Source organism: Fopius arisanus, unplaced genomic scaffold, assembly GCF_000806365.1.
Source record: "Fopius arisanus strain USDA-PBARC FA_bdor unplaced genomic scaffold, ASM80636v1 scaffold00019, whole genome shotgun sequence".
NCBI lineage: Eukaryota > Metazoa > Arthropoda > Insecta > Hymenoptera > Braconidae > Fopius > Fopius arisanus.
In genome coordinates, this window is record NW_011887758.1 from 1,397,474 (window position 1) to 1,409,047 (window position 11,574).

The 11,574-nt window shown below is 37.2% G+C and overlaps 4 protein-coding genes across 6 annotated transcripts; 2 read left to right on the forward strand and 2 right to left on the reverse strand.

Moving 5' to 3' along the window:
- Window positions 1–496: 496 nt before the first annotated feature.
- Window positions 497–1,536, forward strand: LOC105264190 (protein transport protein Sec61 subunit gamma). Its single transcript, XM_011300893.1, has 4 exons — window positions 497–606; window positions 933–1,041; window positions 1,113–1,215; window positions 1,306–1,536. Exons 2-4 carry the CDS (start codon window positions 948–950, stop codon window positions 1,313–1,315), a joined length of 207 nt encoding a protein of 68 aa, XP_011299195.1. The 5' UTR covers window positions 497–606; window positions 933–947; the 3' UTR covers window positions 1,316–1,536.
- On the reverse strand, window positions 1,410–7,979 carry Atf3 (Activating transcription factor 3). Of its 2 annotated transcripts, none has more exons than XM_011300890.1 (4): window positions 7,843–7,979; window positions 3,766–4,027; window positions 3,527–3,663; window positions 1,410–3,442 (listed from the first exon to the last, which is right to left on the reverse strand). In XM_011300890.1, exons 2-4 carry the CDS (start codon window positions 4,004–4,006, stop codon window positions 3,002–3,004), a joined length of 819 nt encoding a protein of 272 aa, XP_011299192.1. In that variant the 5' UTR covers window positions 4,007–4,027; window positions 7,843–7,979; the 3' UTR covers window positions 1,410–3,001. The 2 variants fall into 2 exon arrangements, with proteins under 2 accessions (XP_011299192.1, XP_011299194.1); XM_011300892.1 differs by having other exon boundaries at window positions 3,766–4,050.
- A 185-nt stretch (window positions 7,980–8,164) lies between these two features.
- Window positions 8,165–10,790, forward strand: AlkB (alpha-ketoglutarate-dependent dioxygenase AlkB). The gene is made up of 5 exons (XM_011300894.1): window positions 8,165–8,527; window positions 9,511–9,669; window positions 9,732–9,840; window positions 9,913–10,066; window positions 10,134–10,790. The coding sequence occupies exons 2-5, from the start codon at window positions 9,577–9,579 to the stop codon at window positions 10,732–10,734; spliced, it is 957 nt and encodes a 318-aa protein (XP_011299196.1). The 5' UTR covers window positions 8,165–8,527; window positions 9,511–9,576; the 3' UTR covers window positions 10,735–10,790.
- Window positions 10,791–10,823: 33 nt separating this feature from the next.
- On the reverse strand, window positions 10,824–11,572 carry LOC105264192 (uncharacterized). Of its 2 annotated transcripts, none has more exons than XM_011300895.1 (2): window positions 11,282–11,572; window positions 10,824–11,174 (listed from the first exon to the last, which is right to left on the reverse strand). In XM_011300895.1, exons 1-2 carry the CDS (start codon window positions 11,521–11,523, stop codon window positions 11,093–11,095), a joined length of 324 nt encoding a protein of 107 aa, XP_011299197.1. In that variant the 5' UTR covers window positions 11,524–11,572; the 3' UTR covers window positions 10,824–11,092. The 2 variants fall into 2 exon arrangements, with proteins under 2 accessions (XP_011299197.1, XP_011299198.1); XM_011300896.1 differs by having other exon boundaries at window positions 10,824–11,221.
- Between the last annotated feature and the right edge of the window lie 2 nt (window positions 11,573–11,574).

Consider the following 11,574-nt stretch of genomic DNA (forward strand, 5'->3'; position numbering starts at 1 on the left):
AATCTCTCCTCGATTCCCCCCACTCTATCTCTACCGCTCCTATCATGTTATCGACACCCCCACCTCGTGCCCCGCCATATTTACGGGTAGCGCCTCTGATTTAGTTCCGTAGCGGCCGCTTGGACATTACGCCGTTGACCGTTACCATAAGCGCTGCTGATTTCCCCTATAATCTCTCGTATCAGCTGTGATATGGGGAATTTTCAAAAAAAAAAATTACGAAACAAGCTGTATTCGATGGAAAATTACATCCTCCATCCGAGTTATCCCGAGAATTTTTACAATGAAAAATTTCCATCGTTACATATTGAAAAAAAAAAAACATTTTTCATCTCTGAAAAATATATATGCGGGAAATATGAATAATTTGAATTAAAAAAAAAATTAATTAGTAAAATGAATGCAAGTGAATAGGATGGGTTGGAAAATTCAAAATATCCCGCCTAAAATCCACGTTTCAGAACTTCCGGCGGGGGGGTCCAACGTCAGTATAACGGAAGTGACGTTTTCATGTTATCTCGTCCACGTAGCTAGTAGAGCGTCGATGTAGAGGTTCCCAGAGCCGTCAAATAACACTTTGCTGAGTGTCCTCATTGACTAAGCAACGTGAGTATTATTTTTCCATTTACCCATATTATTAATTGAATATCCCTCACATTGTCCTATTAATTCTCTCACCAATATCAACAATGTGTAACTGGAGAATGATTCTGTGTTTTCGTTAATTTATAAATAAAAGCAATTTCGAAATTAACCCTGTCGTTTATGAGACATTGTGACTTGATAATGTTTTTTCCATGACATATGGACTCTGATGGATAATTTCGAGTTGGTCTAATGTGTTTTTCGGGAAAATCGACGTAAACATGTTCTAAGCCAATTGGAATGAAACCAACAGTCTCGGATTATTTTTACAACCTGTCTGTTCACAGGAACACACGAGTAAGATGGATCAGATCCTGAGGTACACAGACCCCAGTCGCAAATTTGCAAAAGACAGCATCAGATTGGTTAAGAGATGTACGAAGCCAGATAGGAAAGGTGAGAGACAGAAATTCATAGAATTTTTTATTCCTGAGAGAATAGATTTTTTATAATTTTTCGGACTGTAGAATTTCAGAAAATTGCTCTCGCCACTGCCATCGGCTTCTGCATAATGGGATTCATTGGATTTTTCGTCAAACTTATCCACATTCCTATCAACAATATCATTGTGTGAGTAGAATATCATCAATTCATCTAATTGCAATGACATTTATTTTTTTGGTGATTTACGAGTTTGGATATTCTCTTTTCTGATTTTAGGGGTTCATAAAATGCTGTTTCAACATCTGATAAATTATATTTATTGTCAAGAGAATATTTTCAATTACTTCCCTTCGATTCGTCGCTTAAAACTCGATTATACTCGGAGTTTTTAATTACACCGTGGAAGAATATGTGGAAACACAATTAATAAAGTATGACTGAGATGGATGAGAGATTATATGTGAGTACCGATTGATGAATTTTGTAATAAACAAATGGTAATTCCGATATTTTGGTTGAGTTTTATTTCATTCAGATTTTCACATATATGTTATGTATTTATAACGAAATCAGTAGTATCGAAGGCACTTGTGTTGTAAAAAAAAATCACTTCCACAGATTTGACGAATCAACAAAAAAATTTTCCATTAAAAAATGCATTGGAAATTGAACAATCGAGAAATCTATAATATTTGCATCAGTATTTTGAGAATTGATGCGTATGGCAGGCTATTAAAGCTACAAAGAAGCACTTTGTTTGTTTTTTTTTTATCCATTTGACTTGATGTAAATTCATGCGCAATATCATTTATCCAATTTCTTCTTTCTTCCCAAAATAATTTCGAGACTCGAAAAAGAAAGAGAAAGATGGTGAGACAGCGCAGGCTTTTGAAATACTCTGAAAACATTCCGTAATAAAAGCAGCTGGCCTTATTCCCATGGCCTTAAGCATTTCATTATTGAATTCTTTAATCACGAATACGCAGGAAAAAATTGTACGTTTTCGCAGAAAAAAAATATTTAATTAACTCCCGTTAATTATGGAAACGTACAACTTCTGTTATTGATTTCACGACCGCTCAGTGAATTCTCGGATAAATTCCGTTCAAACAAATAATTGGAAAAATATTGTCGGTCGTGTAACAATTTCTATATCTCAGTATAATCCGCGCATTATATTTGAGGTATATTGTTAGGTAATGCAATAAAAATTTTCTCTTAAAAAAATACATTCATATTAAGCGTGTAAATCTTAGTAACGTTTAACGTTTCATACTTAAAACTCGTTAGAGATACATTTCGTATAAAATATCCTTAACAACAATTAAATATCTACGATGTACTTATTAGTATAATAGGTATCATCTGTATTAAAGCACCATGGCATAAATCTTCATAACTTTGTATTCAACTCCGTCAATTACGTGAGAAGGCAAAAGTAAATATCCATTGGACAACTGATTTTAAAAATGATCGTCAGTTGGCCGTCATTTCTTCAGATGAGACTCATTATGAGCACGTGGCCTGCACTTGTACTCGACGCAACTGGCAGTCAATTTTTTTTTTCTTTCTCGGATTTCGGATTTGAGAATGTCACAGTAGAATTACAACGAGAGGAATGTCTTTTACATTGGCTTTAGAACTAAAACATGGAGTGATTGAAAAAAAAAAAAAAGAATTTTCTCAGAGATAGAGAGAGCACGTGATTTTAAATTTCACCATTTAAACTTAATATCGAGCTTGTCGATGTTGATGGAAGAAAGGCACTGATATTACTACTCACGTCGAACATTTTATCATTCCGCATCTGTGGACTTTCTCATGGAATGCATTATCATTTTCTCTGCAATTTTTCAATGTTATTCAGGAAATTCCTGAGGATCATTGTTTTTTTATGGCTTCAGGTGTGTCGAAATCGTTCGTTTCGAGAATATGCAGAGACTAAATTTTAAAAAATGAATATAACAATAGACTAAACTGTGCATCCTGCGTCAGAATTAGGGACAAACGGACTGTCCTGTCTATAATAATCCTGCCCCGATGTCTCATAGCTCTCGACTTTTACCGGATATTCAGTAACACAATTCTGTGGCTGATTCAGCGCTGGTGGTGGATAATTATCCTGGTAATTGGGTATGTAAAGAGGATCGTTGAATTGCTGACAGGACGTCTCGTTATTAACACTTTGCTTGAGACAGGTCGGTGTGTGCAGACTCAACATGTCCACCAGTCGTCTTCTCTGAGTCTCCAGTTCTTGAATCTGCGATTTTAATTCGTGATTCTGCGACTCTAGAGTTTCTGATTCCTGCACCAAAATCACTGTTTTCTCCCGTTTTTTTAATCTACACTTTGTCGCTGCTATTTTGTTGCGTTCTCTTCGTCTTCTGCGTCTTTCTTCGTCCTCCGGTGTCAGCTGCAATAATTTTATCACTTTCACGATTAAAAATCAATTGAATTTCAATTGAAGGGGCAATGACTAATAAAAAATAACATTTACCCCAGCTCGGAAATTGTGATTACTGGAGTCGTCGTCCTCCTCGTCATCAGCACTATTGTCCTCCTTTCTCGATTTCTTTTTTCCCTCATCTCCACTGCCATGAGCTCGCCTCTTCGTCTGCAGCGTCAATTTGAGTCCTGTTCCCACAGATGTTAATTAATCACTCATTTACGTTATGTGGACATTATTTCAACAGATAATTTTTATATTCAATGAAAAATCATAAAACTGGGCTTTACCTTCTTTTATCAATTGACTGCACGTGTGCTGGACACTGGGTGGACTTGGTTCACCTCCACTGCTAGTCGAGTCCGTTCTATCTCGACATTTTTCACTAGCAAAACCCTCGAAGGGATTTGTCATAGCAATTAATGAATTTACAATCTCCGGTGTTCTCGGTGTGACCTCGGCCGCCGCAACGCCGAGTAGACCCGCGGCAGCCGTTGGACTAGGATTCACGTTCACGTTTAGATTGTACATGATCAACACTTAACATTGAACCTGCAACACAAAAATATCCACAACTATTTGATAATTAGGCTAATTCATTTGCATTTACACTGTTGTGTAATGATCCTACACGAGACCCAAAGTTATTCAGCTCTGCTACAAGAAAAAATCCCTATGAGATTGGCCTTGACTAGAAGAAACAAACGGTGATGATGATATAACAAAGCGTTGGGCAAGGTCAAATTCTTCTCAGGAAGTGTGATTATTATTTTTTTTTTGGTTGAGAGAACAAAACAAATGAGGAATGAATTGTCTCGTGTTGAAATGGATTTGCGAATTCATCGAATCCAATGAAAAATCATGGAATGCAATCTTTCCCTGTGTATGACCTTTTTCTGCTCTTGCATTCACACTAGAAATTACTTTTTTACTCGTATTATTAATACAAACTATTTATTGTGACCTCTAAGCGAGTCCGGATGACGTAATGGATGTGAATCGTGAAAGCAAGCATCGACTAGCAATGAGGAGAGAGAGGAATAGAAAAAAAAATAAATAAATGGAAGGATGACAGGTGGATTGAACCGGACACAGAAAATAGTATTTCATGTTGTTGAATTGTTGAATAATGGGTGGTCTCGCCTTTGCTAAAATACTCTAGTCAATGGTAGACGTCAACTATATTTGAGGCTGAAAGGCACAGCTGATGACTGAGAAAAGCTGAAAATGTCCCTTGAGGTGTGGCATTTATTATCGGTCAAAAGGTTTTCTTTACTATTTCAAAAGTGAATATTCATGAAGTTCTCGTTACTCCGGAGACTAGAAATAAGACCCCATTTACCGTTTTCCGTGTAACGAGGTTGTTTAGGTTGTCAAGAGTCTTTAACGAGATTTTTTTATGTATTTTTACAGAAAGGGGATTCGACATTTTTCATTAGACGTGCATCGTTAGAATCTTAAAATAGCGGTCGTTTGATTTTGACGTATCGTCTGAATGCCCCGGAATTCATCTCTCCACGTTCTGCCAAGCATAACTCATCAATTAAACTCAAAATAAAATTTGAAAAATCCTCAATCATTTATAGGTAGCATGACACGTGCAGATTCATTCAATTTGTTATCATCTTTACGAATATTTCTCTTCGTGGTATCCGATATCATTAATGATTTCCAAGATCGAGTTACAAGAAGGGCTAGTGTGGTGCGTAAATATGTGTAACCGATATAAAAGCTACATTGTAGCATTTGATGTCGTGGAGTACATTAAGAAAATCTTAATATAAAAATCATATCTTCCTTCCCGGATGTGGATTTCGTAGAATTTGTCTGGTCAAAAGGATGGAAAAAATGGAAACGAGACGAGGGAGATCTGTGGGAAGCTGTTATAGTAGGATAATTGGATGATTTCGGGGAGTGAGTCCAGTTTTGGACGACAAACGCGCCGGCACAACTTGAGTAATTTACAAAACGCATTATATAGTACTGTCTCACGCGTTTTACTCTTACGCAATGTGTTTCGATGCTTATGTACTAACAAGGGAGGGCACCATCTGGCATCAAAAACGTTCTCTCAGGCTTTTTTTTTCGGCAGCTCGGCCGTTGACACACTAAAGTTTGCTATGTGGGCGGTTTGCCTTTTAACAAAGACATTTCCATCTCAGGGATTTACTTTTTTTGATTTCGTAGAGTTTCAGAGGAAAAAATGGAATTTTATTGAAGCACTGATGGGAGGAGTTTAGCCAATATTGAGACAAATGGCCATGTTTTTGGGACACGAGGAAAAAGAGAAAAATAATTTGGGTAAAAGCAAAACAAAGGGATCCCAATGAATATAAAATGAGTGGAAGGTTGCTCCGACACGAAACACTCTTCGAAGGAAGCGGCAAGTATTCGAGGCAAAGGGAAAAAGAGTGAAACAAGGTCATCGTAAAAATTTATCGTAGGAGAAATACAGATATAGGTTTAAATAAAAAAATTAATTTTGACTGGAGAAACCACTCGAATGATATATTCTACGTTTTTATCGATGGAAAACTGCTCAATAGCTATCGATCAATGGATGTTTTTTTAAAAATTCTTTTTCAAATTGGTGTCCTCTCTTTTTCATTTGGCTGTTTTGAGTGTTGCCCACTCCTCTGTGTTTGGTGTTCATAAAATTTATGCTTCCTGCCCTCGCGTGTATTCGGTTTGTGTATTTGTCACACATACATATCCATAATATACGAAACATGGAAGAACGCAAAGTCTGCACAATACCCTGTTGGACAACTGTAACTTGTGGTCCTTTTAATTTTTATTCTTGTCTAGCTTCAACTGGTTTGAGGCCAAAATAGGAAGTGGCCCGAGAACAATTTACCGAATACTATAATAATGGAGATTGATCGTGCCTTTGATACCCGTATGCTACCAATTAATCCATGAGGGAGAGAAAATTATCTCATCACCATTAAATTGAAAAAAATTTGTTACAATTTCTTCTGGGAGAAAGTAACATAATAATACATTTTCAGTCCTCATATTTAATTGAATTCAAAACGTGGGTTAATAATTAAATTCAGGATGTGAACGGCCTCGTCTTCACAGATCCACTTCTTCGATTGGACATACCGATAATCGTTAATTAATTGAAATGTTTTTTTTTCCCGCTGCCACGACCGCAAGACTTGTGTATTTTTTTCTTCACAATTAATTTCCAATGAGACGCGTGGCATGACAGTCCAAAGTTTCACGACAGGATAAAATGTTCCAGCATTTTTTATCAATAATTGTACTTTATCTGCACCGTGAATAAGTAAATATTTCCCACCGACGGATGGCGAAACGTCTCCCACTAAATACTGAAGAAAATAAAAAAAAATTAGGTGTGATTACTTGACAATGCCATTAGCATTAATGAGACACTTTATAGAGCTCTCAGTGATTTCCCAGCATGTCAGTAACACGCGCTTGTAATAACTGTCTTTAATGGCGGTATGAGTTTGAGATAAATGAGAAATATTTAATATACTGTGGCAGAACTCGTGTCGATGAAAAAATACCTATTACTTTGTTATCACTGGGATACTGGAGGCGAATGGAAGTTTATTGATAAAAACACCTCCACGTAGTTTGAAAGAAAAAAAGAATCAATAATAATTTGGGATAGGCGAGGCGTGCAAGGCCACATGGCATCACGGCCTTGAGATTACTGCGTTTCGAACAGAAAGACTGCCGATAAATTCCACCAAGAATTTATTTCACTTTTCATTATCCTCAAGGAAGGATAAATCCAAGCGCAATTAATGAATATTTTGCATGTGTTAATAGTCAATGGGTGACACGATTTTTACAATTGAGAATGGAATATATTAGTGTTGCCATTGTTCCTTTCATGCATCATGGACCGGCAAATGACCAAAGCCACTCGACACTGTAATCATCTCGAAAAAAATTTGAATGTATACTTATGAAAGACGTGTTGATATGCAAAAAATGTTAGAAACTGGAGACAAGGCAGTCAATACCACGACGATTGTGACTATTCACAATGATTTCAATAGCATGTGATTAAGAGCGCGGGTTCTTATTCGAGAAGAAAAAAAACCTAAATAGTTCAGTTTATCAATTTGCGGTTAATCCTTATCACTTCGGAGAGATCGCTGGGTAAATATGTAAGTCGATGTATGTTCCAGAAAGCACGTGTAATCAAGTCTCTATCATTACACATATCATTATCCAATAATTTCTTCCAGCGAATTCCATAACGTAACATAATCATCACTAGCTGATAAAACAATAACCAACACTTTTTTTTTTTCAAACAACAAAAACTGAGGACGAGGGAGAATAACCACTTGTATGAGGTATTTTTTAATTTGAAACTTTACCTTTTGATTATCCAATAGTTATAAATGCTGTGGGTATTGATGTGCGTATCGTATGGATCAATAACGAAATAGTGAGTAAGAAGAATAATAAAGAATAATAATATGACGGATACTACGTCTTCTCCGTCGGCTGCCGGCGCGCGACTGTCGTTAATTCGCCGCTGCGACCGGCCTAGATATACGCATGCTATTTTTAGTAACAGTCGTCACCTCGATGGAGTTTGATTGGCCGATTGTGACGTGATGGTGGAATCCTGTTGGTTGAATATCGGCTAGTGGGGAATACTGGCTTGGTTGGACTTGCGATGCTGTTTCTCCCCGTTGCTCTCTCGATTCACGGGCAACACACCGATGCCCTCTCGTTGCCACAATCACCATTTGTTGACATCAAACTGTCACTCTTTAAATCCCAGAATTCACTCCCAATCCACCCAATCCTCCTTCACCAGCTCTACACACTAATTCTCATTTTTTAGCGTCTCTTCACATCCGTTAGTGCCACATCAAAAGATCAGACTCAGAGCTATTAACCCAGTGCTTCTAGTGGAATCAAGTATTCAATCCCAAAGTGTCATGATCTAAAATTCATGTCGGTGCATGGTAAACAATAAACATGAATAAATATTATGGGGATTGGATATTCTCCGATGTGCAGTGAGAAATTTGGCTTCAATGTTTATGAAATGTAATGATTATTTATTATCTCTTTTGTCCTTCGGATGATGTAGGTATCCCAGGGTTGTAACACCCGCGCGATACATGCGTGGGCGTCACCTTACGATGAAGTAACCGAATGCTTTGCTTCAATCTATTCTATCTTACGATGCTCTCGATTTCTTTATTTCTCTCCCCGTCGAATGTCTCAGCCATTTTATTTTAATTTACCATGAATTCCAGAATAGCATAATGAATACATTGATGTATACATTGAACTACCAATTCTATTCGGTCTATTATGCAGATATTACCATGCATTAATCTCATGTTTGAGCTTTCAAAGAACCTTGACTATTCTATCGTATATTCATTTTCCCCATAAACATACACCGGATCTCAATATATGAAATCATACCCTGTTTTCCTGACGGCAATTGCACTCTTGCCTGAGCTGCATGCCAAAGTTAGTCATGAGTCGTTTGGATTCGTCAGATTTATGGGATGGGCACTGATCATCATTTTAAAATCACTGCAATAAAAAATAAATAGTGGAAGAAAACTCCCGGCAATTTCACTCATGCTGTTCCACCGACGCGATTATTATCGATCAGATATGTAAAACAATGCGGATAATAATAGACGCACGGGGTTACGTAGTTTATTTCACGAATAGTCTGTCGAGGATTGGGATTTTCCATACAGCATTTTCTCACAATTGAATGCTCGATCCGTGGAAAGCATTCGATTAAAATATTTCTCCACAATTGCGTTCTCCTTCAGTCCAATGTAAATGAAACGAGTTTCAGGGAATTCTCGTTGAGAAAAGAAATTGGAAAATTTTCTCAGCCCCAGGCCACATGTCTGATCTATGACTTTTGGTGGAGGAAAGCGATTTTTTTCTGAAATTCAAATTTTCCTGCAAACAACAGATGCATAAAAAAATCAAAAATACATTCTTTTGAAAGTCAATTTTTTAAACAGCTGGTGATCTGACATATGTTGGCTTTCTAGATGATATTAGAAGGCTCAAGGAGATCAGATAAAAATATGGCAGCGCCCATGACCACAGCATAAGTGATGTTTAAAGACATTTTTAAATATTATAAAAGCAAAAAACCTCCACCGAATTACGAGCATGTGATAGACGTATCAAATGGAGTTTCCGAACAGGTGTGTTCATGTTTGTTCTTTAAAATCTACATTTCTCTATTAAAATTACAAGTGGATTTCAGGTTAGAAAAGTACCTGTGCAGGGTATGATAGAGCCTGACTCCGATGAGAGTAAACTTGGATTGAAGCCAGTGGACTCCTGGGAGATTTTTGAGCTTCCCAAAATTCCAGGTAAATTCTGCAGAGAGCTGAGGTTGTTCTTGTAATTATCTTATGATTTTTTACTCTACTACTGGGATGCAGGCCTAATATTCATCAGGAATCCTTTCACTCCGGCTGGACAACGCTACTGGATCACCAGATGCTTCAAGGATTACTCGAGAAGGCCCAATAAACTTAATATTGATATCCATGGACTTTTGGAAGAAGAAGAGACATGGTGGGACGTTTGTACAAGGTAATTGCTTTCATGAATGTCGAAATGCATACAGGCTACTCATTTTTTATTCATGATAAATATTCAGAGATGATTCGAGAGCTGATCATCTCATCCCTAAACTACGATGGGCAACACTCGGTTATCACCATAATTGGGAGACCAAGCACTATTCCGAAAATGATAAAACGAAAATGCCAATGGACTTGAATGAAATGGCGAGAGTTATAACGAAAATCCTTGGATTCGATGGATACAGGGCAGAAGCTGCTATTATAAATTTTTATAGGATGAATTCTACATTGGCTGGTCATGTGGACCACTCTGAAGACAATCTTGATGCACCTCTTGTCTCTGTGAGTTTTGGACAGAGTGCTATTTTTTTGATTGGGGGTCTTAAGTGCGAGGATCCTGCCCATGCTATTTTTGTACACAGTGGAGATGTCATAGTGATGTCTGGAGAGTCCAGGCTGAGATATCATGGAGTTCCGAGAATTCTCAGGGCCCCGGAAATCCCTTGGGATGATGAGCAAGTAAAGGGCGACCCAATTTTTGTGGCGCAACACGATTGGAGTAAGGCGAGGCATTTTATTTCTGAAGCCAGAATTAATATGAATGTCAGACGGGTTTTAAAATTGGGACAAGAAATATTGAGTGATAATGAAGTGGGTGCAAATATTATTTTATAGATATGGATATTTTTTATTCTATTTGTAAATTATATCGTGGAAGGAATATTTTTAAGAATCACTGATAATCGCAGCAATTTTTTCACATTGATTAATTAAAAATTAATGGAAGCAGTGTATTTTTATATATCCGAATAAATATATTTTTTTGACAGGAATCTTTTGCGAGTGAATGATATGAATTATAATTCGTTGATAAATTATGATTATTCTGAATCAAGATTTAGGGAAGACGTTGGAGACGTTGAGGAAGTCCCAGGCAACACTCGCCATTTTTGTGAAGAAATGTCGAGGGCTGGTCAACGCTTCTTCATTTCTTCCCGTGACTATTGTCACGTATTTTATTTTCTCTTCAACCTCACGTTTCGACGAGTCGTTGAAAGATTTCTTTAGAATTATTTTCTCGGCTTCCTCTATTGCCTTGCACAAGTGAGATTGTCCTGAGAATGACGGAGGTTTCGGGTCCATTTAAACAGATCTGAGATTACTGGAAGGAATTTAAAAAAAATGGTTTTGATTTGCTGTCAATTAAGTGGAATGTAGAAACCTTTTATTAATGTTTATCTGTTGAAAACTCGCTATGTTCATTCTCGCTAGGACGTCTTCGCATGCACTTCTGAGTGCTCCACGTTGCCAGGAAGACTTCCTCTTCGTCTCGTCAGGCTCCGACGAACTCTTCAAATTCTCCTCAGATTCTTTCTTCCACACATAATAACCTCGATTTTCCATTGTTTTTAATCCCGGGAGAATGTGATTTTCCTCAAGAAATTTCATATTTTCTTTCGACATTTTCACTTCAAATTTATTTCAATCGATTCAAATTAATAAAAAATTTCGAAT

Bases quoted from the DNA above. Each gene is read 5' to 3' on its own strand.
- LOC105264190 (XM_011300893.1), top strand. From the start codon at position 948: ATGGATCAGATCCTGAGGTACACAGACCCCAGTCGCAAATTTGCAAAA. The intron at 1,042-1,112 runs GTGAGAGACAGA...TTCGGACTGTAG, and splicing joins TACGAAGCCAGATAGGAAAG to AATTTCAGAAAATTGCTCTC.
- Atf3 (XM_011300890.1), bottom strand. From the start codon at position 4,006: ATGTACAATCTAAACGTGAACGTGAATCCTAGTCCAACGGCTGCCGCG. The intron at 3,664-3,765 runs GTAAAGCCCAGT...CTGTGGGAACAG, and splicing joins CAGTCAATTGATAAAAGAAG to GACTCAAATTGACGCTGCAG. The intron at 3,443-3,526 runs GTAAATGTTATT...AAATTATTGCAG, and splicing joins ATCACAATTTCCGAGCTGGG to CTGACACCGGAGGACGAAGA.
- AlkB (XM_011300894.1), top strand. From the start codon at position 9,577: ATGTTTAAAGACATTTTTAAATATTATAAAAGCAAAAAACCTCCACCG. The intron at 9,841-9,912 runs GTAAATTCTGCA...ACTGGGATGCAG, and splicing joins TGAGCTTCCCAAAATTCCAG to GCCTAATATTCATCAGGAAT. The intron at 10,067-10,133 runs GTAATTGCTTTC...ATAAATATTCAG, and splicing joins TGGTGGGACGTTTGTACAAG to AGATGATTCGAGAGCTGATC.
- LOC105264192 (XM_011300895.1), bottom strand. From the start codon at position 11,523: ATGTCGAAAGAAAATATGAAATTTCTTGAGGAAAATCACATTCTCCCG. The intron at 11,175-11,281 runs GTTTCTACATTC...CGTCATTCTCAG, and splicing joins CAGATAAACATTAATAAAAG to GACAATCTCACTTGTGCAAG.